This window comes from Desmodus rotundus, chromosome 2 (genome assembly GCF_022682495.2).
Source record: "Desmodus rotundus isolate HL8 chromosome 2, HLdesRot8A.1, whole genome shotgun sequence".
Lineage (NCBI taxonomy): Eukaryota > Metazoa > Chordata > Mammalia > Chiroptera > Phyllostomidae > Desmodus > Desmodus rotundus.
This window is the reverse complement of record NC_071388.1, coordinates 19,348,691-19,372,675: the sequence shown is the minus strand read 5'-3', so window position 1 is coordinate 19,372,675 and position 23,985 is coordinate 19,348,691. Positions and strand designations below refer to the sequence as shown.

Genomic DNA, 23,985 nt, shown 5'->3' with positions numbered 1-23,985 from the left:
CTTTAAAAAATAATTGATCCAAGTTTTAAGCAAAAATATAACTATTTCAAATAATATCTCTCTGATGTAAATAAATTCAAAACCATGCATGTCAATATAATTAACAATAAAATAAGAGTAATGGCTACACTGTAAAGCAGATCTATATCAATATCTTCTACATGTTCACTATTTCTTTTTCTTTTTGTAACCAATTATATAATGCTGTTAATTAATTGTACATTAGCATCTTCTGCATATTGATTCCTGTTAGAAATGTGTGAAAATCACTATCACTGATTCTTATTACAAAAAGAGTGAATTTCAATACAAAATTTTGTACCTGTCTAGCTAGGTCACAGATAAGCTTTACTTTACTTGGAGCTTCAGAATTAGCTCATTCCTATGAGAAAATAAGTCACATTGCCATTCTTTGCACGTGATAATTGCATATTTAGCAAACATTGCTTTTCTTTCAAGAAAGTCTTGAAGCGAATAGTATAATAAGTCTTTGTAAACCTCTTTAATGACTCATCAATGATTTTTAAAGAACACAAGAGGATTAAAACCATTATATTCTTTAAAAAAAAATTTTATTCTTGTTCAATTACAATTGTCCCCATTTCCCCATTACTCATCAAATTCTATTCATTTCAATACAGTCATAAATTGGCAATGAGTTATAACATTTCCACATACATACTGAACAACTCAAAAGCATCAACCACCGTACCTTTCAGAATCATCTTTGGAAAGCCTGTCCAAAGGGTGTCAGTGTGTATCACACAGGACAGGGAAGCAACAGGGAAACATCTCTTGTTTTAAATTTCCATGAAGTCTGGGATCTTGACCTACTGTACATAACTAGGCCACTTTCTGCCATTACAATTCTTTTCATAACTAGTTAAAATTACTATTTGGTGGATGTAAAATATTCAAATATATCCATGTTTTGAGTTCACATTTTTTGAATTTTTTAGTTGTAAGTTGACAACTTATTTTTTTTTGTTTTGTGAACTTGGAGTGTTTTTGTTGTTGTTGTTGTTGTTCTTGAGACAGAATATACCTAAGTATTGGGCAATGTTTCTTATACTGCAAAAGTCATCTATAACTAAAAGTACTTGTATTTCTAAAAGTTTTTAGTTAACTGATGTTTGGTATTATTACAAACATTTTGTATTATACATGTAATTGTTTGGAGACTTAATTAAAATACTTTACTTTTCTAAACTATTTTTTAATCTTCATAATTTTCAAACACAAAACCATAATTATAATAAATAATGTATATACCATACATAACATATAAGTGTATATATAGTTTTATCACTTCTCCATCTAAAAATGATATGCTTTTCTGCATAAGAATCCAAACTGTTTTCTAGTATCCAAAGTTATGAGCTCAGATAATGTTAAAGATCACTTATAAAAATTTTCTTGAACATTTAATTCTGTCTTCAGGTAAATAAATGTGTTGATTTTTTTAACCATTGAAAAAGAACTTATGAAAATTATGAATTTGCTAATATGTCTATAAATACTGTCAACTTTATTATTTTTAAAATTTGTTTTCTAATCTGCTATAGAAAATTGAAATTGCCTCTTCTTATAAAGTTTTCAATACACATTCTTCTGGTCTCTTGTTTTTGTAGCTGTTCCAGGAATTGTACCAGCTTATGCATCTCCATTTGTCTCTGCATTTGTAGTATGTGTTCCTTTTAGGTTAAAATGTGTCCAACTTATTTTTTCAAAGAGGAAAAATGACTGAATTGAAAATAACTGCTTGAATGTAATTTCCAATTAAGATTTACAAAAATATCAAGTGTCCTGCTTTCCTCATGAAATATTCAAATACACACATTACAATGCTGTCAGTGTTTTAAAAAAATCATTTGTACTAAACAGTCTGAAGACACTGTTAGATTTTCTTTTTGTATAATACTAGAAATTACCCATACACTTGGACTTATAATACAACAACAGCTTATGTGATGCAACAGTTAAAGGAAAATGCAATCCAATCTAAAAATTTCTTCTAGAAGTTTTAAAATTTAGGCTTTTATGTTCAGATCAATGATTGTTTTGAGCTTATTTTTGTCTGTGAAGTGAAGTAAGTAAAGGTCAGGGTTAAGGAATTTTTTATATGAATATTCAAATGTTCCACTACCATTTAAAATATCTTATACTTTCAGAATTAAATTACTTTGGTGACTTCATATCAAAAATTGCCTCTCCACATATATGAGTTGCTTCCTGGACTCTGTTGTATTATCTATGTTCCTGTTCTTATTAAAATATCATACTATCTTGATTACGGTGGCTTTATATTGCCTTGAAATCTGTAAGTTGTCCAAACTTGTTTTTTTCAAAACAAAATATTTTTAATATTCATTTTATTTCCATGTGGTGGACTGCTCTGTGTGGTTTCCGAGACTGTAGCCCAGTGAGAACAAACCCTGAAAGGGGCTGGCAAGTCTCCCTGGAAAACCAGGTAAAAACACAAGTAACAAGCATGACTGGACTCTAATACCAAGGGTTCCCGTGGGAACCAGGCCTGATAAATACAATGTATCCTTTGAAGCTTGCTCTGCTTTATTTTGTATAGCCCTGGTGATATAAACTGGATATTTAAGTTCAAGGCATAAGGAGTAAACTCCTTATCTCATGAAATACTTCTTAAAGACCCTCTGGCGTCAGCATGACAGGTCTCTGTGTTCCTTCAACTGTTGTCTATAGATAATACCTGTTTTTGTAAGACTGTAGCCTTTTTGACATTGATTGATGAGCTATGCATGTATGCTGTATACACCTACACATACCATTCCCAATAAAAGCCATGTGGAGAAGGGCTTGGGGTACTCTCCACTAGAGGGAATCACCACCCCCCTTCCCACCAGAACAGCAAGAGTGTGTCCAGGCAATTTATTTACCATCCATGGTGGATGGGAGAAGTCTGTGGGCTGGAGTTCCTCCCACATTTGCATACATGTTTTAGAATAAACATGACATTGTGTTTTACAAAAATAAACAGTTACTCATTTCTTGTAGCTCTAATTAACCACCTTAGTTTTTTTATTGTGTAAAAATATTACTGTTGAGAAAAACGTTTTAAGCAAATACATCTGGCTTGTGAACTGCCAGAGCTGTCACTGGCATGGATTAAGAGCCTTGAAAAATCCTTGTAGGCAGTAATGTGACCTATGTGCCAACTGTTTTTCAAAGCATTTGCCTCAATAGAATGCCATTTGTTTATTATTACAAAATTCACTTAATGTAAGGAAGCCTATTACTGTGCTAGGATATCAAAATTAATACCAATGACTCTTAGACACTTTAGTAGCAAAAAAAATAGGAAAGTAATATTTTCAAAGATGCAGAAGTGAGTGAACAACATTTAGAATAAAGAGTAGAAGAGATTCTACTAAGTTATCAAAAAACAGCAACATGATGGCTCTGAGGACCTTTGAAAGTTCACAGATGATTAACATCATCAATTTAAACAAAACCTTTTGATTCTCACTAACTTGTTTCTTATTTTGAGGCTTATGTAGTTTGATGACTCTATATTTTTACTATAGATTTTCATTTAGCCAACTCAGATAATGATTTTGGATCCTATATCCAATTTTAAATCCGCCATAGGAAATTGCTCCGTGGAATCCATCCTCAATGTGCTGATGGGTCACCCTAACTCCAGCCTTCTGAAGTCGAGTGACATACATGATTCCATCATCTCTTAAGACATCATATTGGCAGGTGATGACATAGGTCACAGGTAAGCCCTGTAACTTGTTGTCATCAGCCAACAAGGGAGCTGCCCTCACATCTAGAAACCCTGGATACTTTTTAAACAGCTCAGAAGTACCATTAGTTGGACTGCTATAAAAGTGCCCTTTCTTAAAGATCTCTGGGAGCAAAGAACTCCAATTAACAAATTGGAAGAGATGGACTGATTCCACTGGTACATGTTGATTGAAGAGCATGGCTTTTTCAAGTGATCTGTCTGTGGTAAAGTATTCACTCCAAAACCTGACCATGAGTGATCTGGGCAGAGTTGGAAGGAGCGAGTTTTCCCGATAGGATGGTAAGTCCATATCAAGAGTCTGAAGGGCGGGATAAATTAAAGACTGGGTCTTGAGTTTGATCTTGACATCTGGGTCATCTATGAGCTGAGAGATAATTTAAAGTAAGTTGTTGAAATAATTTTCATTAATAGTATGTACTTTCATTTGTGATGTTGATATGAGATAAATTCAAAGTTTCAAAAAGATAATCAGAAACAATAAAAGATATACCTCAAAGAACTTTCCAATTTTCAATATTATACGTAAGACTCAGTGTATACACTTAAATACTGTAAAGGTAAACAAAATGATTTGCATTACTTTCCCCATGGGTATGGAACCAGACCATGTGATTAAAGAGCAAAATATCTACAGTTACAGCCCAAAATGGCAATCTTAGCAAAGTGATTTTTAAGTAAATAATTTATGTACATATGTTATTATGTCAACAGGCATTAACATTTAAGGGAAATGTCATGTAACTAGGAATTCTAACTTGGCTCTGACACTGAACAGATAAAACATTGGCAAAAGTCTAATTTGTTTTAATATTTATATGTTTTCAATATTCAAATTATACTAGTACATTAAGGGACATTAATTTATAAATCAATGCCCATATACTTGAGTTGTATTAAAAATTCCCTGTTCATAGGACAGACGACCACAAATATTGGAGGCCAGGAATATCGAGCATTACGTTTAGCCATGGGAGTTAGAATGGCCCATTGTGTCTCGTGGATAAGCTCTCAAACTACGATCCCTGGAACAGCAGACACTACATCTGTTAGAAATAGAAATTGTTAGTCCCTAGCCCAGACTCACTGAATCGGGAGAAGAGGAACCAGAAATGTTTGCCTTAACAAATCTTTCAGGTGATTCTGATGCATGCAAAAATTTGAGATCCACTGACATAGGTCATAAGTAATAATGATTAAAACTATAGATATGCTGATGCTTGTTAAAGTACAGTGACTACACTGAACTCCATGTCTGAAAACTTTCTATAAAGCTGAAGAAAGCAGAGCACTCTGATATTTTCTATTCAGCATAACTATGACATTGCACCCCCCCCCGAACAAAAGCAAATGACAGCAATGCTAATTTTATTGCATTTGAAGCATAGTTAATAAGTAGAGCTGGTTCATAAGATAAAATAAATCCAGAACTAGATTGTGTACATAAAGTGATTTCTGAAATTAAATAACCAGTTCAGTGTTTTATCTCAGTTAAGAATACCATATTCCTGTTAGCTCAATACCTACTATGAAGATTGCTACTTACATTAGTAGAGGTCTGGTAATAATTCAATAGGTAGCTAACATGGCTGATTTTGGATTGAATTAAGAAACATAGAAAAATATTTTATATTTAACCAATAAATTCAACCTTATAGCTATCTAAAATATTTGAACCTGCTGATTTTTTATTCATTAGTCTAATATTTATTAAACACAAAATTGTCAATCCTAAGGAATACTGGTGAACAGATGTCATTGTGTACGTATAAGGAGCCTATAGTCAAGCAGGAACAGAGTGAAGCAAGTAATTCCAGCTAGTGAGACAATCTACCAGGTAGAGGTTTATTCAGTATGCTACTAGCACACCTTACACAGGTGTATTTTCCAGGGAAGGTAATGAAGCTCAAGTGATGTCCAAGTAAGAGTTAACTTGGCAGAAGCTCTTGGAAGAAAGAGAGTGTTCCAGTAAGAAGGACCCACAATTGAGGATAGATCCAATGTTTATCTTTATTTTTTATATAACCATTATTTTTCAATTACAACTGACATGAAATATTATATTAGTTTCAAGTGTACAACACAGTGATTAGACATTTGTATAATTTATGAAGTAATCAGCCCAGTAAGTCTAGTACCCATCTGACACTGTACATAGTTATTACAATATTACTGACTCATATTCCCCATGCTGTACCTTCCTTACATCCCCATGACTGTTCTTATAAGTGGCAAGTTGCACATCTTAATCCCTTTCCTTTTTTCATTCATTTTCTGAGCCACCTCCCATGTGGAAACCATCAAAATGTTCTCTGCATCTATGGATTCGTTTTGGTTTTGTTTGTTAATTTTTTTTTTTGTTTTTTGGTGTTTCACATATAAATGAAATCATATGACATTTGTATTTCTCTGTCCGACATTCACTTAGCACAAGATTTTATTTTTTTATGTGGCTGAGTAATATTCCATTGTATATATGTACCACATCCTCTTTATTCTTTGTCTATTGATGGACGCTTAGGTTGCTTGCAGATCTTGGCCGTTGTAAACAATGCTTCAATGAACATAGAAATGCATATGTCTTTCCAAATTAGTGTTTTTGGGTTTCTTCATATAAATACCCAGGAGTGGAATTTCTGGGTCCTTTTTTGTTCTTTGTTATAGCCTTTGTTTTAAAGTTTATTTTGTCTGACATTAGTATTGCTACCCCAGCTTTTTGTTGTTGCTGCTATTTGCATTAAATATCTTTTAACCATCCTTTTACTTTCTGTCTTTGTGTGTCTTTCGATTTGAAGTGGGTGTTTTGTGGCAGCACACGTATAGGTTTTATTTTCTTATCCATTCTGCCACCCTATGTCTTTTGATTAGAGTATTGAATCTATTTACATTAAAGTGATTATTAATAGGTATATAGTGATCGCCATTTTATTATTCTTATTTTTTTCTTCTTCTTTTTAAAAAAGTATCTTTAACATTTCCTGTAATACTGTAATACTGGCTTGGTGGTAATGAACTTCTTCAGCATTTTCTTGTCTGAGAAGCTCTTTATTTGTCCTCTGATCCTTTTTTTTTTTTTTAAGATCTTATTTAGTTTTGTTTTGTTTTTTTGAGAGAGAGGGCAAGGGAAGGACAAAAAGAGGGAGAGAAGAATCAATGTGTTTTTGCCTCTCATATATCCCCTACTGGGGACCTGGCCTACAACCTAGGCATGTGTCCTGACTGGGAATCGAACTAGCGACACTTTGATTCACAGGCCCATGCTCAATCCACTGAGCCACACCAGCTGGGGCTTGTTCTTTAATTCTAAATGACAGCCTTGCTGGGTAATCTTGGTTTTAAGTCCTTGCTTTTCATCACTTTGAATATTTTGTTCCAATCCCTTCTGGCCTGCGAAGCTCTGTTGAGAAATCAGCTGACAGCCTCATTAGAGCTCCCTTTTAGGTAACTAACAGATTTTCTCTTGCTGTTTTTAAAATTCTTTCATTGTCCTTAATCTTTTCCATTTTAATTATAATATGTCTTGGTGTGGACCTTTTGGGTTTATCTTAATTGGGTCTTTGTACTTCCTGGACTTGTCTATTTGCTTTACCAAATTAGGGAAGTTTTCTGTCATTATTTCTTCAGATAGGTTCTCAATGCTGATACACTTGATATTGTCCCAGAGATCCTTTAAACTATCCTTATTTAATTGTTGTTGTTGTTGTCCTGATTGGGTGTTTTCCACAACCTTGTCTTCCAAATCACTGATTTGATCCTCTGCTTCATCGAACTAACTCTGTGTTGATTCTCTGTAATGTAGCTTTCATTTCAGTTATTGTATTACTCATTTCTGACTGGTTCTTTTCTATGTTTTCTATCTCCATTGTTATGTTTCCTGTATCTTTTTTAAAGTCCTGACTTCATTTACTTTTCCCTTAAGGTTATTGAGAACCCCTATAAGCAGTGTTTTGAACTCTGCATCTGATAGATTGCTTGTCTCCATTTTGTTTAGTTCATTTTCTGGAGTTTTGTTCTGTTCTTTCATTTGGGACATGTTTCTTTTTCTCCTCATTTGGCTGCCTCTCTGGGCTTGTTTCTGTGTATTAGATAGAGCTGCTACGTCCCCCTTGGTAGGGTGGACTTATGTAGTAAGTGCCCGTTGTGGCCAGTGGCGCAGTCTCCCTAGTCACCTGAGCTAGGTGCTCCAAGTGTGTCCTTGTATGGGTTGTGTGTGCCCTGCTATTGTAGTTAAGTCTTGGTTGCTGCTGGCATATCATTGGCAAGGATTGAAATTTAGGTTGATCTCCTATGAGGACTACCTATGACTACATCAGAGGAGCTATTTTGCAAGGGTTGACCCCATGGAGCAGGATTCACTTTAGCAGCTGTGGCGCCTGCTGAGTCTGCCTTTAATTGTGTCACTTGTGGAGGTGATTCAGTGGTGTGTGGTGTGATATGAAGCTGTCCACCTGCTATGTTGGTTCTGGGGCCTCTCAGGAAGGTTCTCAAGGTCAACCATTGTCTGTACCTGCCCAGGGCCACCAGTATGAGCTACAAAGTGATCTGAAGATGGTTACTGATTATGCTAGGCTTAGAGGGGCCTAGTAGGGGCTAAGATGCCACTAGTGATGGGCTTGGAGCACCTAGTAGGAGTTATGAGGTATGGTGATGCCAGACACTCTTTGGGGGTCATGAACCTTTGAAAGATTTTTGAAAGTCTGTAGCATGAGCCAACACGGGCCATTTTTTTTTTTTTTTATGGGAAAGCCACTGGAAATGTCTTGGTTGGGCTCAAAAGTTGAGTGAGGCAGGGTCTCAGGGAGTCACCAGGGAATGACGAACAGTGTTAACCAGGTTGATGAAGTTGGTGCCTGCCTGTGCCTGCTGCTGGGTGATGGAAGGCTTAGGCCTTCTGACAAAGGTACAATGGCTTCTTCTAGTGTTTGTCTGGAAGAAAGCTGCCCCTGTAGCTCTTACCTTGAAGCCACACAATTTAGTTCCTCCCTGTATGTACTTGCCCCTTTTCTAGCTGATGTCCCAGAACTGAAGCTTGGAGTGAATGAGTCCTTCAGTGCGTAAGCCCACTTGTGTGTGTTTTAAGAGGAATGCCATGGGTCTCCAGGAGCCCTCTATCTCACTCAGCCACAATCTCCACTGGGTTTTATAGCCAGAAGTTACGGGGAATTCCCTTTCAGAATCTGGAACCCTGGGTGAGAGAGACTGGTGTGGTACTGGGACCCCTCAGTTCTCTCATGGGACACCTCAGGAGCCAAGATATTCCTGCTGATTTTTAATCACATGTGAGTGTAGGACAAACCCCTTCTGCATCTCTTTTTCTCCTTCCAGTCTTGATGTGTCTTCTTTATATTTTCAGTTGTAAGACTTCTGTTCAGCTAGATTTCAGGTGGTTCTCAATAATGGTTGTTCTGTAGTTTAGTTGTAATTCTGAAGTGGTTTGGGCAGAATAGGAGTATTGTATTTACCTATTCTGCCATCTTGACCAGAAGTCTTGCAGATATTTTTTAAACTATATTTTATAGTTAAGTATAAAACACATAAAATCGAGTATATAACCTTACAAGATAAAAGTATAAAATATAATAAATATGTTTAAGAATCAGGAAATTCACTACATGCCCTAAATTGATTGTACAGCCTTTTTGCTTCCTCATAAACACTACTCCTCATTATGGAATTCACTACTGTGTGAATTTATTTCTTTAAATTACACTCCTTTTACACATACTTAACCCATGTGGTTTATTTGGTTAAGTAAGTTCTATCTATTCTAGTTAACCAATAACCATTATTGTAGATTTTACTAAATTACTTTTCTGCATCTATGATTTATGAATTTACTTCCTTAATCTATTAATGTGAAATTTACTTATTTTAATAAAATATGTTTTCTTAGCATGATAAGCAACTTGGCCAAAGTATATATATAGAATGTATATTTTTCAAATATTTTATTCATGATAACAATCTCTTAGATCTCTGAGCATGATTGGCCCATTGTCTTTTTTCCTGAAACTGATCTTTGATTGGCCACAAAGATCATGCTTCTCTGAAGAAAACTGGAGCGTGTACATTTTTTCTCTATTCTCTGACATGTGTTTTGGATTTATTTCTTCTTAAATGTTTGATGCAAATTGCCAGTGAAGTTTCTTACTGGAACTATTTTTATTAATTTAATTTTTTATGGTTATAAAGTGACAGATTTTCATTTCGTGTGTCTGCTTTGCAAGTTATGTTATTGTTATTTCTTTATTAAATCAAAATGTTTTTAAATGTTTTAATTTCAAAGTTGTTTAAAATATTGCTTTCAAGAATTACAATGTGCATTCTTAATTCATCAAAGACTAATTCATTTTCATGTCAAAGGGTCTGCAGAATTGTCCCTTTCTCAATGCTGACATTTGCAGCTAAATTTTGTTTTTTCTCATTTGTCACTTCAGAGGATTAAAATTTTATTAGTCCTTTGAAAGAATTAACTTTTTGTTTTTGTTCATATCTGTTCTAAGCTTGTTTTGAATATAAGCATTTCTGTTCTTGTCATTACTATCTTCCCTGTATTTTTTTTTTATTTTGAGTCAGATGCTTATTTCAGTCTTTCTTTTCTCCCCTATGCTTTGGAGAACATACAATTTATTTTAATTCTAAAGAACATATAAAAGATACACATTCTTTTTAAATAGTGACTGATAGGTGCTTAGTGTATTTTTTAAATTTTCTATACAAAGAAGAACATATTATTTGTCTTTTTCTTATTGATTTCCCACATTATTGCATTTAGTAAGCATCCAAATGTAATACAATTTAAATTCTAAATGTTTGGCCCAGTACTTGGTCGATTTTTAAAAATGATCATGTGTATTTGATATTTCCCTGTTCCACTGAGTGAAATATATTGATTGTTATTCCAGTCTATTTACTTATTATTTTTGCCTTCTGGTTCTCTTACTAAAAGAAGTATTCTTAAAACTCTTGATGTGGTCATAAACTTGTATTTTCTCCTGTAGTTCTGTTAATACTTTCTTGTAATTAAATACATACAGATTTAGAGTCATTGTACTTTCTTAGTCATTTAAACCTTTTCTGTAATGATGTGATCTTCTTAATTTATCAATTCTTTCAGATAATATTACAAGGTACATATATTTTCCATCCAGTACTTTCAAATAATCTGCTTACTTATTTTTTTAATCTGATAATCTGGGCCCTACAGTGAGATCATTTAGACCCCAAATATTTACTGTAATTGTTAAAATAATTGGTGATCTACTGCCTAATTTTCTGTATCCTTTTTCTATAATTTTTTTTCTATTTTTGCCTTCTTTCAAATTGGTTTACCTTTCAATTATTCTATTTTCTCCTTTAGTAATTTATGTTACACTCTGTTTTTATTCTTTAATGGATTACCATAAAATGTATATTCTTAACTTCTCAAAGTCTAATGAACTTATTGAAACATAATTGTAAATCTTTATTTCTTGTTAGATGAAAAAAAGACCTTGTAAAACTTGAAATTTATCCTCATCTCTCTCCTTATACTTTGTCTTTCTCATATTTTAATGCTATGTATCTCATTATTTTAAACTATTCAAATTTATTAGACTTACCAGCATCTTACCACATTCTTGCTATTAGCTTCTTCTTTTATCTGCATTTTCATTGCATCTAAAACACTTCGCTTAAAGTATCCTTAGTGTGTTCCATTAATAGGAAGTTCTTTTATTTTTAACCAAATAAGTCTATTTCTCCTTTATTCTTAAGTAAAAATTTTGTGGGTCACAGAATTAGATGAATAGTCACTTGGTGCTGCACTTTTATGCTATTACTCCACTGACTTCAGATTTACATTTCTGACATCGAGAGGTAAGCTGCCGTTATGGCTTGTACTTCTGTGAAGTTACTTTTTTCCTCTGTTTTTCTCTTTTTTCTTTCTGTCTTTTTTCTTCTTCTTCTTCTTTTTTTTTTTTTTTGCTGGCTTCTACATTTTTTCTTGTGTTTACATGTAGATTCCTTTCTAGTTATTGATTTAGTTTTAAGCTTTTCAAAAATGATTCTTAGGGTTCAGGTAACTTCTGTTATCTGTAGCTTGATATTGTTTATCAGCTTTACAAAATGCTGTACTATTGTGTTTTTTAAAAAAAAATTTATTGTTATTCAATTACAGTTGTCTGCCTTTTCTCCCCATCCCTCCACCCCACCCCAGCTGAACCCACCTCCCTCCCCCACCTCAACCCTCCCCCTTGATTTTGTCCATGTGTCCTTTATAGTAGTTCCTGTAATCCCCTCTCCTCACTGTCCCCTCCCCACTCCCCCCTGGCTATTGTTAGATTGTTCTTAATTTTAAACATTCTTTTATCTCATTCTCTTCCCTCTACTTCTGGTATGACAACAAGAATTTTGTTGGATTTTCAGACTGTATCTGCTATATTTCTTCTCTTCTCTTTCGTATTTGTTAACTTCTTGGCTCCCTCTGCATCATTTTGCATAGTTATAAATGAGTTGATATGACTCATCTTTCAGTTTATAAATTATCTGCAGCTGTGTAAAAGTCAGTTAACCAATTGATAAAGGTTTTGATATTGATAATTTTATTTTTGAGTTTTAAAACCTTTGTTTTTTTCAAAACTCTACTTTTCTGAAATTTGCAATCTTGGTTGTGAACGGGTGGAAGAAAGTAGGGTAGTTATTTAATATTCTGTGGCTGGTAACTGTAGCGTCTGAATACGGCCACGTGGCTTTCTATTGTCTGTTCATTCTGTTTGCTTTCCTTTGTTGCTTTTTGCTTACTTGTTTACCTGGATGTGTTCTATTCTGCGTTGGATACTGAATTTCCCAAAATATTTGTAGGAGCAATTAAAGTCTATGATGATACTATATTTCTCCAGGGAGGCTTTTTTCATACATCTCCGTGAAGCACACCTGAGTATCAACCACTCACACCGTTCTCATTGAAAGTGAAGGCCCGAGATTTCCCCCACCATCCAGGTGATGTGAAGCAGGACTCTAAATGCACATGGTTGTGTAACAATGGGGATGTATTTTATATCATGAAATTATACACTTAATGGTCATGACAGAAAATTTTATGTTATGTGTATCTTAGCACAAAATTTTAGAAGTACTGTAAGAGCCACAATAAACCTTTATATGCATTACCTTCCTATTCAAAAATGCGTGTGAGGTTTGTATTACATCAGGTTCACCTTGGCCCCAAGAGCACCTCTATTAAGGGTCTCAGTTAACCGGAAGAGTGGTTCGGGAGCGTCCTCATATTTTACTTTAACTCTAGCTCTGAAAGACTTCCAAAACTTATCGTAGTTGTAAACTTTTTCTTTTTTTTTTTTCTTTTGAGTGCCATAAGCCTTTAGGGTAAAGAGGACATTGAGTACTGGGTTTATTTTGTGGATTTTTTTTCTTTATCTTTGAAAAAACTTTTGGCTTAGAAATTTCTTACATATTATGAGCTTTGTGATATATTTCAGATTATTATATCTTATCCCAGTTTTTAATAATTATGGGTCAGAATTAATTTGTGCACCATGACAGAAACCTGAACTGCATACAACAAAGGGCCAATTATGCAACGCAGTCAAAGAAATTGAAGTCGAAGTGGTTAGGTGGCTTGTCCAAGGTCACAGCTGGCCCTTACTTAAGCTTCAAAAATCCATGGCTCCTGATTATTCTTTGCAATGCATCAAAGTGTCTCTCAGAGAGACAATGTGTAGCAATATCAACTTCTGGGAAATAACAACTATATGTTCTGTAGTATACTAAGAAAAATCACAAGAGTTTTATCTTTCCTTTACCTGGAAATAATGAGAAGGTTATCCTAAAAATACCAATAGCCAAACTTTATATACTTTAAAGTGTGTATGAAAATGAATAATATAAACAACATGGTTTATTCTATTGCACAATAAATTTATGTGTAATATTTATGATTATGAGTAGTTATTAAATTATGATCATTTATTTGCAAATATATTAGAATTTTTTCTTATGGGAATATTGTTTCTAAGCCATCAGTGCCAAGGTTATTTCTTAGGTTAGATAAACCAGTATCAAAAATAATTTTATTCATAATCTATAGGTGATAGATTAATATTAATCTAATTAATAGGTGTCCAGTTTTAGCAAAATACCATAGAAATAGTGTAATAATTGATATTTTAAAATAATAGTTTCTCCTTTAAGTAAATAATATTTATGAACCTGCTAACATTTTTGTCAATAGGTAATTTTATTATTCTGAAAACAAGTTTTAATGCAAGTTTTAGCATACTGAAGATTGATTCATCAGATTCATCATCTGATTCTTTAGTTGCTGTGTTGGTGTCATTGCTTCCACAAATTGTTTACAGAAATATATCTCCTCGTATAACAAAACACTATGTTACTTACCTGACCATATCCATTATATTGAAGCCAACAATATAGAAAGAGGATTTAATCATTTTATTAAAAAAGAAATCCAGCAAGAGATAGAAATAGAAGCACGAGGTATATTAATTTTCTCTGATATCATCTCTATGTAACTTAATATAGTAATATATTTACACTGATATTTTAATGTTTGAAGTAAATACATTTAAGTGTAGGATATTTTATAAAATGAGACACGTTTCAGCAGCATACCTTTTGAGTGACCGCTGCAGCCAAATTCCCTCCAGCACTGTCTCCAGAAATTCCAATTCTTTTAGGATTTACACCATATTTTTCAAGAACATCTTGGCGTAAGAACCACTTTAGTGAATTATATACATCTTCAAATTGATTGGGAAAATGATAGTTAGGTGCTAATCTGTAACTGTGGGCAGGAAAACATGTTCTTTAAGTCAATATTTTTCATAAAAATGTGCATGCATACTCTAACACTAAAATCAAAAGTAAATTTTTTTCTTTAACAAACACATTTTGAATCCTAATGAATACAAAGACGGACTTATTTTTAAAGACAATGTTTGATATAAAAACTTTCATAAATATTATTTTTATACTAATAAAGGCTTGAATGAAAAACTTGGAGTAGACTTTGGGAAAAAAAAATCCCAAGTGATAATTAAGTAAACTTTTCCCAGAATGTTATTTTCTTTGTAGTCATTACTCTTTCTTTATATTTATTTTTATTTATCTATAATCAATAAATATCAAGTAAATCTTAAGAATTACTGAATTCCAACATAATTTATTGATCTAATTGGCAAGCAAACACTCCCATGTTTTTTCATTTTCTATTATTGATTATTGATCTAGAATGATTTTTAGAATAGATTTTACCTGCATTTCCATGTTATTTAGTGACTAATTGCTTTCAAAGAAGGATCATACTATGAAATATGCCACACCAATTGCTTTAAATGTATTTTAACACCTAATTCTTGAAACAACTCTGTGATATAGAAAATATTATATGACTCACAGGTTACATATGAGGAAAATGGAGCTAGAAAGAGATTTAACTGTCACATAGTTAATTTAAACACCAAACTTTGGGCCTGATTCTCTGACTCAGAAGCCCTCCTTATTCACTCTGTTAATTAACAATAGGCTAGAAATCCAGCAAAGATCCTTTGTAGGTGCAATTCAATAGTTTAATTGCATTCTAACAATTTCTTGACTGCCTGTTTTTGATCCCCACTTTACCCAACTCTACGACTCTTTTCTCTCTGTCTCTTTTCTGGCCACGATCAAGCTCAGTTTCTCTTTTCTCACCACCTCACTTCCATTTGAAACACAGCTGGCATAACCAAGAAATGACCGGGACAGCTCACTACGTAAAGGGCCTGGCCAAACCCAAACCAGCAGTGCACTTACTTGGTCGAAATGACAACAGCATCCAGTCTATTAACTGTTTGTCTTGAGAGCAAATCATAACTAAGCAAAGCTGAAATAAAGAAAATAAAATCAGAGACTGACAAGTAAACCGATGGATATTTCTTTCCACAAAAGAGCGGCATTTCTCTCCTCCTCTTTCTCCCTCCCTTACTCTCTTTCTAAAAATAAATAAATAAAGTCTTTAAAAATTGTTCTGGGAAAATATTTCTAATATTTTATCATAGCTATAGAAAATGAATTCTTTTGCTCAGCAATCCTTTTACATGCACATGGTCAACTTTCTTGTCCTTCCCCACATTTCACACTGTATAATTTAAGCCAATCTCTCTCTTCAAGATTAGTCCGTGCTCCCTTTAATCAGCAGATGTTAGGTATTGAAAGAATAAACATAAATATACCTCCCTGACTTTGAGGGAGTCACATTCTACTGAAGACAGGAGCAGGGAGGGGCAAGCCCATAGAAATGAAAAGCGATAATGCAATATAGTTCTCGCTTTAATGGAGAGGTACAGAAAGTACTCTATGAAATAGTATTAGACTTCACAAAAACTGCCAGAGGAAGTTAAGGAAGAGTAAAAAGGAAATAGGGAGAGCTGACACCTGATTTATGTATTCATATTTCCTTGTCTGCCTATTCTATGTTTTCTGGGGTGTTTTTGGCCATGTGTATGGGGTGGGTATAGGTCACACATGTTTGCTATTGTGCTTGGAAAAGTACTCCCTTTTGCACATATGAACATTTTAAGAAAATAAAATAGAATTCACCAACAACAAGAGGAGGGAGAGATCATAAAGTACCACCAGTGGGCTACCAGGATGAGCAGTTGTCACAAAGGGCACAGCACGTAGGCTGTAGAAAGAGGAGTAGATATTTTATTGTGATGTTTCCAAAGTTGGGTGTTGAATATTCTTAAAATGTACATACACACTAAATTTTAAGCTTTTATTTAACATTTACTACACGAAATCATGCTTACATTTTGGATTAAAGCACATATTTTTATGTTTTTTATTTAATGTTAAAAGAGAAAACATCAGGTAAATAGTATTTTGTTTCAGAGTTTATTCTTATTTAGTTCCTTTTCCTTGGTGAACATACTCCCTCTCTTCAGGTACACCTTGATGGAAAGATTTTAAGTGAAGTGCTTTGGGAAGTAGGAATGCAAGGAAAATAATTGAGAGATGGCATAGTCAGATTTTGTCTTAAAAATATCACTTCATTGCCAGCTGATGATTTTACAGCTTGAATTTATAAAAAATGTTTGGATTACACACTTTACTGTTCCAATTTACATTTTCAATCTACATCAATACTCATTAATACCCCTTTGCCTTGACAATTTGGAAAGAAAACATAACACAGAAAGTTATGTTCCTCCTGGTGTGTGTTAATACTTCTCCATTGTGCGGAGTCCAATTTCCTCCCACAGCCTGTAGGTCGGGCAAACTTCTTCCCATTCTCCAGCTCCCCCGCCCCCAATTTCTTCAACATACTTCTATTAACTGCCTTACCTTCAGCTTATAAACATGTTCATGGACCTTCCATACATAAATATAAAATATGTAATTATACATAAATAAAATATACATTTTATATTATATGTAATAAAATGATATATATTAGATACATTTATAGAAATACAGAAAATAAATTAAAATGTACATATATTTTATTAAAAATAAAAAGACAGTGTACTTAATCAACTCTGTGCTTCTTTTTTAACCCAAACCTTGTCTTTCCTTTATATCTAAGTGTATTTATATCTAAGACTGGAGTCACCATCTCCATTACCTAATTTTTCATCCATTATTCAACTCACTTCTTTTTGGTCTTCATTACAACATTCCATCACCTTTGCAATTCACAATTTCAATAATAAAATTCTATGTTCATGAAATGGTTTTTCCTCTTGTCTGAGATTTGCTACAGCTTTCAGTATTACTTCTCAAAAAGAAATTTAAAATAATTTTTTAAACTAACATAGTTCCAGAGAAATAAATTTCAGATAGCTGAAGTGTTCCATTATCCGTGATAATGTTTACCAGATACGTCATAGTAAATATCCTAATAGAAATGAATGCTTCATGATAAGCCAAAATCTGTAACAAGGGCCACATACCAGCACTCCCTAAACACCAACCGCCACCATGAATATAAAACACGCCCCTTCTCAGTGCCTGTGACTTTCGATGTGGAATATAGACACGGACAGGAACATTGTTGAAAGTTGTCTCCGTCACAGTGACATTCTCATCAGATGTGGGTGGGACTTCTTGAAAACTCATATAGAACATTAAAGTGTCCATCAAATGATTGATTCCCAATAGTTCAGCAAACAGAGCCTAAAAGTAGAGAAAGAAAAACAAATACCAGCTTAGAGACAGCAAGTGCCAATGTTGTTTATGAGCATAGAAGTCTGCACATCTGCTCCCCACGGTCCTGAGTCATTTATCACAGGCAAATCAGAATGACACAGACACATCGAGATTCAGAATCTTTACCATAATAGTTGCCTCAGGCTAAAAAAAGATATTTAAAGAATTCTTGAGGTATTACAACTTGTCAGAATCTATGCCTCTTGCCTTGAGTACACAGATACAAGATGTACTCTTTATACTCTAAATAAGCTCAGCGTCGTGGGAGAAATGGATATGTAAGCAATTACGAAACAACATAACTGCCTGTCTCATAAACACAGTCAAAGAACTTTGGCAAATGTCACTAGGGAGGTGAACTATTTTCCTGGACAGGACACCTGGAGGAAGAGGTTTCAGGTAGGTGAACTTTGTTATGAATACAGAGAGGGAAGTTCTCAGAGAAGTGCAGGTAGTGTAGTAAAGCTATAAAAGTCAGGTCTACGGAGGGATGCATGAAATAAAAAGATCCCCAACGTGAGTGTGAGGAAATCGTAAAGTACCTTTGACGCAGATCCCGGCCAGCAGGATCTGTTGTGGTTGTAATATTCAAATACACACGGACTACAGAAATCCTGTGGAGGAAAAGGGACAGCGTGGCCACTCTCTGAAGAGGAGACGCCTCTGAGCGCCTCAGCTACTCCCTCTAGAGGAGAGCGGGCCAACCCTTGCCTTGACAGGCTTTTATTGTTTTTCTAGGCCCTTTACATCAAAGAAGGTCCTCTTTTACTATGCAAAGGTTTGTTTTGGGTGGTTATCTTTTGCAGACAAAGGAGAGGGTGTCGCTGAATACATCAAAGGAGGATATTTGCAATGTAAAAGAAAAATGGTCGAAAAGGCTATGTTCCATACCTGGAAGGTCTAGCCCAGATTTTGGGAAGATAAAGATACTCCATAAACCTTTGCTTGCCTCAGGGTGAGAGAGTTTTAGCAAGAGCAAGTTTCATAGCAGTCAAGATACAATGGAGGCCTGATTTCCCACTGGAGAACTTATCCATGGACGTGGGTCCTGCCCGCCAACCTCGCTTCCCACTGGCTTTTCCAAGTGGGGGCTGAGCCACATTTCTCACGCTTGAAACAGTTCCCCACAGACCTTATAATGTTGGGCTGACAAAAATTAAAAAGACATGTTTTCCAATCTTAATTTCAAAACATGTGGACTATGGTCCTAGGCCCAGTGGAATGGTATTGTTTCCCCGGGTTACCTGTGCTTGCCAACCTATTCATGCTACACCTGGATAGGTGTTCAAGTTGCAAACAAATACCTCTCCTTACTGTTGCCCCGCAGCTATCCCAAAGGCACTTCAGAAGTTAGACAAGCACACACCTTAAAGAAATGACAGCGCTCACATTACAATTGTCAGCAGAAGCATAGAACTCATGCAAATGAGAGCATGCCAATGCGTAGTCTGCCTGACAGGCTTTGGGAAACTGGCTATTCCAGCTGTAAAGATGTTCACGATCTTCTCAACCTGTGGGCATCTCCCACCTTGAACACAGGTGGCCCGTTCCACATGCTGGCCATGTTTCAGCATGCTGGATGTCCCCTACATGCTCCTCTGCAATTACAAAGGGGTGGAGACTCCTACTCACAGCAGACCATCTTCTGTCCTCTCTTTTACTACAGTGTCAACTTATGTTTCCCCATGGTTCTGCTGGGTGTGATTTTTGCACAAGCACTCCCACCAATGAACAATGTGACTTTGAAGAAATCACATGAATATCAAGCCTGCTGATTTTAAACGTTAACATAAGAAAGTGGTATTAAGGTCAGAACATTTACTTACTTAATTTTAATAAATAAATTTAAAATTTCTACAACCTTTGACATAGAGTAGCTGTCAAAACTTTTCCCACAAAAGTGATTTATGCCAATTTAGTTGGCCTTCTGGCTTTAAATTAAAGTTAAGAACAAGTACAAGTCCTTTTTTCAAAATGTCAATCACTGGACTCCAGTATTTTGTCTTCAAAGAATTAAAGAGTGTTTAGTTTCAAATATTTTTTAAATGATAGAGAATGGTACTATGTTATAAAAATTAAAGACAGGGATTTAGTTATGAAAACAGAAATTGTAATATGTAAGAAAATACTAAGTATGAATGTTTTAACATGAGTTTATAACTTCACAAGTCTTTAAATTCTGAGGAAGTGTAATAAACATAAAACAAAAGACTAAAAACTCACCAGTGTGCTAACACCATTGCCTAGTGTCCCTGCATTCTGAATTGAGTAACCAGGGTTTTAAAATTTCTCTGACCATGTTCCCTTTGGTAAAGTGTGGTGGAGTAGACCAGTAGTTTAATGGACATATCATCTCAGATCAGCTTACTGTCTTTATACTGACTTTAAAGCCTAAATGCAATTTTTGATGTAAGTTTGAAGGATCAAGTGATAAAGAAGGAAAATTTCACCGACTCTGAAATTTATATCCTTCAGTGTATGGACAAAATTGTCTCTTGTATCTTAGTCCTACAAGGATCTATCAGTTAAGGGGAAAAAAAATTGAATTTCTGTTCATACAAAAGTGAGAAACCATGCCATTGGCTGCACCCAAGTTAGAGTTTTGCATATAAAGTGTGGTTATTTGGCAATTCGGAGTCTTGAGTGATCATTGAACTTCAAAATATTCATCCTATGGAGACCAACCAGTGTACCATTGAGAAGGCCATAGCAGCAAAAAGGACTAAGCAGGGCTGGGAGAATCAATGGTAAAAATGAAGCAAAAGGAGAAGAGAAGATGACAAAAGTAATATTTAAGAAAATAATGTCAAGCGTGGAAGCATCAAACTGTCTCAATGCGACTAAGGGAAACCTTACAATCTTGTTTAAGGGTAGAAGACACTTTTCACAAGCGCATATAATCCCGAACACAGGTAAGTCTGATAGTGTTATTTGACTGTGGTGTTATTTCTTCCCAAGCCTATACTGCTGAGCAATCCAACTCTCAGAGTCGGCACCTGCATTTGATATTCCTGTTTTCAGAGATAGTCTGCATTGCAGACCAGCTGAAAATTAATTCCATTCAATGCCTTCCATTTATCTTCATCACTGAATTATTAAAAGTTTAAATTACCATTCTTTATTTTTATGTTCAAATTGATTGATAAAGCACAAAGTAGTACAAGATGGCATTAAATTCAAGCAAAAAGGTGTTAAGGTTTTTTTCTTTGGTAGGGAAGGAGAATTAGAAAAGATTCAACTGCTTAATGGATAATAAATTTTATAGAGGTTTGGGAAAGATACCATTATATGGTAGTCTGATGTACTTAGCAAATAAATTATTATTTTTCTTTAAAAATGGGATCGAAGGTTTTAGGATAAATCTACATTTTTTTTTTATCTGTAGGAGACCACATAGAGAAAGATAATAAACCCAAACAAATCAATAATCAAACAGATAAGTTATTTCTCCCAAGAACTAAGAGTCGCGGGAAACCTGTGAACTACAAATTATGTGCAGTATTAAATTAAGGCAGGTGAAACCAGCAGAATTACAGAGAAAACCATGGTGCTAGGGCAAGAGAAAAGGTAAGAAAGGAAACGATCATAAACATTCATTCCAAGAATGATAGAGCCTCTCTATGACCAAAGTCTCCAAGAGCAGGAAACATGGGAAAGCCTGATTACAGAGAGAAGGAGCTAAAGAAACTCACAGACCACCCAGGAAGGTCGGGGAAAGTGCGTTGGGAACTTCTGAAGTGGAGTAGAGCACTGGCAGAGCACGGCTGTACCCTGTGCTAACAACAGGCAGGGATGAACCGGGGGATTCAGGACTCAGGAGGGCTGGAGAGAATTTAGTAGATGCGCATTTACAAAGGTATGTTTGTGTGTGTGTGTGTGTGTGTGTGTGTGTGTGTTTGCGCGCGCGCGCGCATTAGCGATAGGGGTCCTTAAGCACAAGAACTGACTGACAAAAAAGTCTTGACCCTACCTCTGTTGCCCAGGACATTCTTAAAATAGTTTGTCCGAGAAAATTCGTCTCATTCAAATGGAAATAAGACAATAGTTGTATATTTAACATTCATTCAAGGTGCTGTTCCCTGCAAATACTGCAGGGTACTATTGCAGTATACTGGGTACCATACTTGGATATTGAAAGTATATCCAGTACTTGGGTATTGCAGTATATACTGGGCACTGTAAGAAAAATAGTAAGTTTCTAACAGATGAAGGAAACAAACTAGGAAAAAAGTCACTGCAAAGTGAATAAAATATATTACACAATATTGTAAGATAAATTTTTAAAATAACATAAGAAGAAATATCACAAAACAAAAATGCACATATTCAAGGAAGATATAGGCAGATAATTGGAGGTGATTGCTAGTCACAAATATGAGAGAATTAACATGTTGATAGAACTCAGAAAAAAATTTTAAAAAGACAAAATAATTTCAGAAATGAATACCAAATTAAAAGAAACTCAAAGCATTATATATAATACAAATTACAAAAACAAACAAAAGGAAAGAAAAATGTAGAGAAACATTAAAAAGTACCGAGAGAAAATGATGTAAAGATGTCTGTGTGTGTATAAATGTGTGTATGTAGGTATAACTAATCAAAATAATAAGAGAAATCAAAACAATAAAACCAAATTAATATTTTAGAGAAAATTCAAGAACAACCTAAATAAATAAAACCTGAAACTACATTCCAGTAAAATTGACCCCAATCCAACAAAATATGTGCTAATGAAGTTACTAAAAATGATCAAATGTAAGACATGCAGGGTCTGGCAGAAGTAACCCCTGCTTAAGTGTGGTTGGTAGGATAATAATACGGGTGCAATAATTTATAGCTTTAATTTGAACATTTCACCTAAAATGTCATATGGTGTGCTTGAGTGTGATATTGTTATGTTACAGAGTTACATGCTTATGATTTTGTAATAAAACAGTGGCATTATTTGTGCCAGACCCTGTATATCGCACTTGTTCAGAGCCACATTAAATGACAAAAAAGAGTTACACCTTAAAAAAAAAAAAAAAAGGCCAGGAAAGAGGCAAAAAGCCAAGTGTTTTATTACTCAGGCTAATTGACCTTGAATTATCTTTTCTTTTTTTACAGGCAATTTGCTACAGAGGAGGTTAAAGAAGATAACAAATGGTTTGATTTCTAAGCAATTAGCATTACTAGAAAAGAACCACAGGTCTTTGCTGGCCAGCCATGGTCTCCATGTGGGCAGTTGCCGGGCTACCTCAGCAGTTCATCTGTCTACTGGACACCATGCACGTCCCATTTCCAGGACCTTTGCCAGTGACCTGTTTCCAAATATCTCCGTAAACATTCATTTTCATGTCTGAATACAAGACTATTGCACAGAACTCTGTAATTAATCACAGTGTGGTCAATCCTGCCATTTCTGGCGTTCATACTTTAACACACTTTATCCTGGCCGTGTTTATGCAGAATAAAGACTGTTTTTCTCAGCCAGCACATTTTGTTCCTTAATATTTAAAATCAAAACTCCTTGACTACTCCCTCCATAGTCATTCTGTTAGTGGTCTGCATTAAGGAATAATTAAAATAAGACAAAGGCTTTAAAATCAGGAAACTGAAAGAGCAAAACTACCAAGAGGGTAGAAATTGTGAAAAATATGACAGGTATTCTCTCCTGATTAAACTTAAATATTGAGTCAATAAGATTCTACACTTACCAAGTTTTGTGTGGTTTTCAACAGTGTGTTCATCCAGATCAGTTTCCATGGTTCCTCAATATTGTCAGGGAGAGGTGTATAAACGTAATAAGCTCCAAGGACACCCAGCATCAGCAGCAGAAGAGTCTTCCTTCCCATGACGTTTCCCTTCTGCTCCGGCTGCTTAGCAGCACAGCAAATACATTGAAATTTTCAGAGACTGAAATTTTATACCCAGTTTTTGGCCCTATCATAAAGTGTTACCTAACTTCCCGGACACAAATTCTACCGTTCAGTGTGGCATTTCATTGGCTGTTCAGA

At 34.8% G+C, this 23,985-nt stretch overlaps 1 protein-coding gene across 1 annotated transcript; it reads right to left on the bottom strand.

Moving 5' to 3' along the window:
- Nucleotides 1-559: 559 nt before the first annotated feature.
- On the bottom strand, nt 560-23,960 carry AADAC (arylacetamide deacetylase). The gene is made up of 5 exons (XM_024560215.4): nt 23,686-23,960; nt 17,731-17,953; nt 15,590-15,659; nt 14,411-14,582; nt 560-4,148 (listed from the first exon to the last, which is right to left on the bottom strand). The coding sequence occupies exons 1-5, from the start codon at nt 23,821-23,823 to the stop codon at nt 3,552-3,554; spliced, it is 1,200 nt and encodes a 399-aa protein (XP_024415983.2). The 5' UTR covers nt 23,824-23,960; the 3' UTR covers nt 560-3,551.
- Nucleotides 23,961-23,985: the final 25 nt, after the last annotated feature.

Coding starts and splice junctions, on each gene's coding strand:
- AADAC (XM_024560215.4), bottom strand. CDS start 23,823: ATGGGAAGGAAGACTCTTCTGCTGCTGATGCTGGGTGTCCTTGGAGCT. Junction 14,583..15,589: donor GCTGTTGTCATTTCGACCAA/GTAAGTGCACTG, acceptor TCCTGCCCACAG/TTACAGATTAGCACCTAACT. Junction 4,149..14,410: donor CTGCAGCGGTCACTCAAAAG/GTATGCTGCTGA, acceptor ATTATCTCTCAG/CTCATAGATGACCCAGATGT.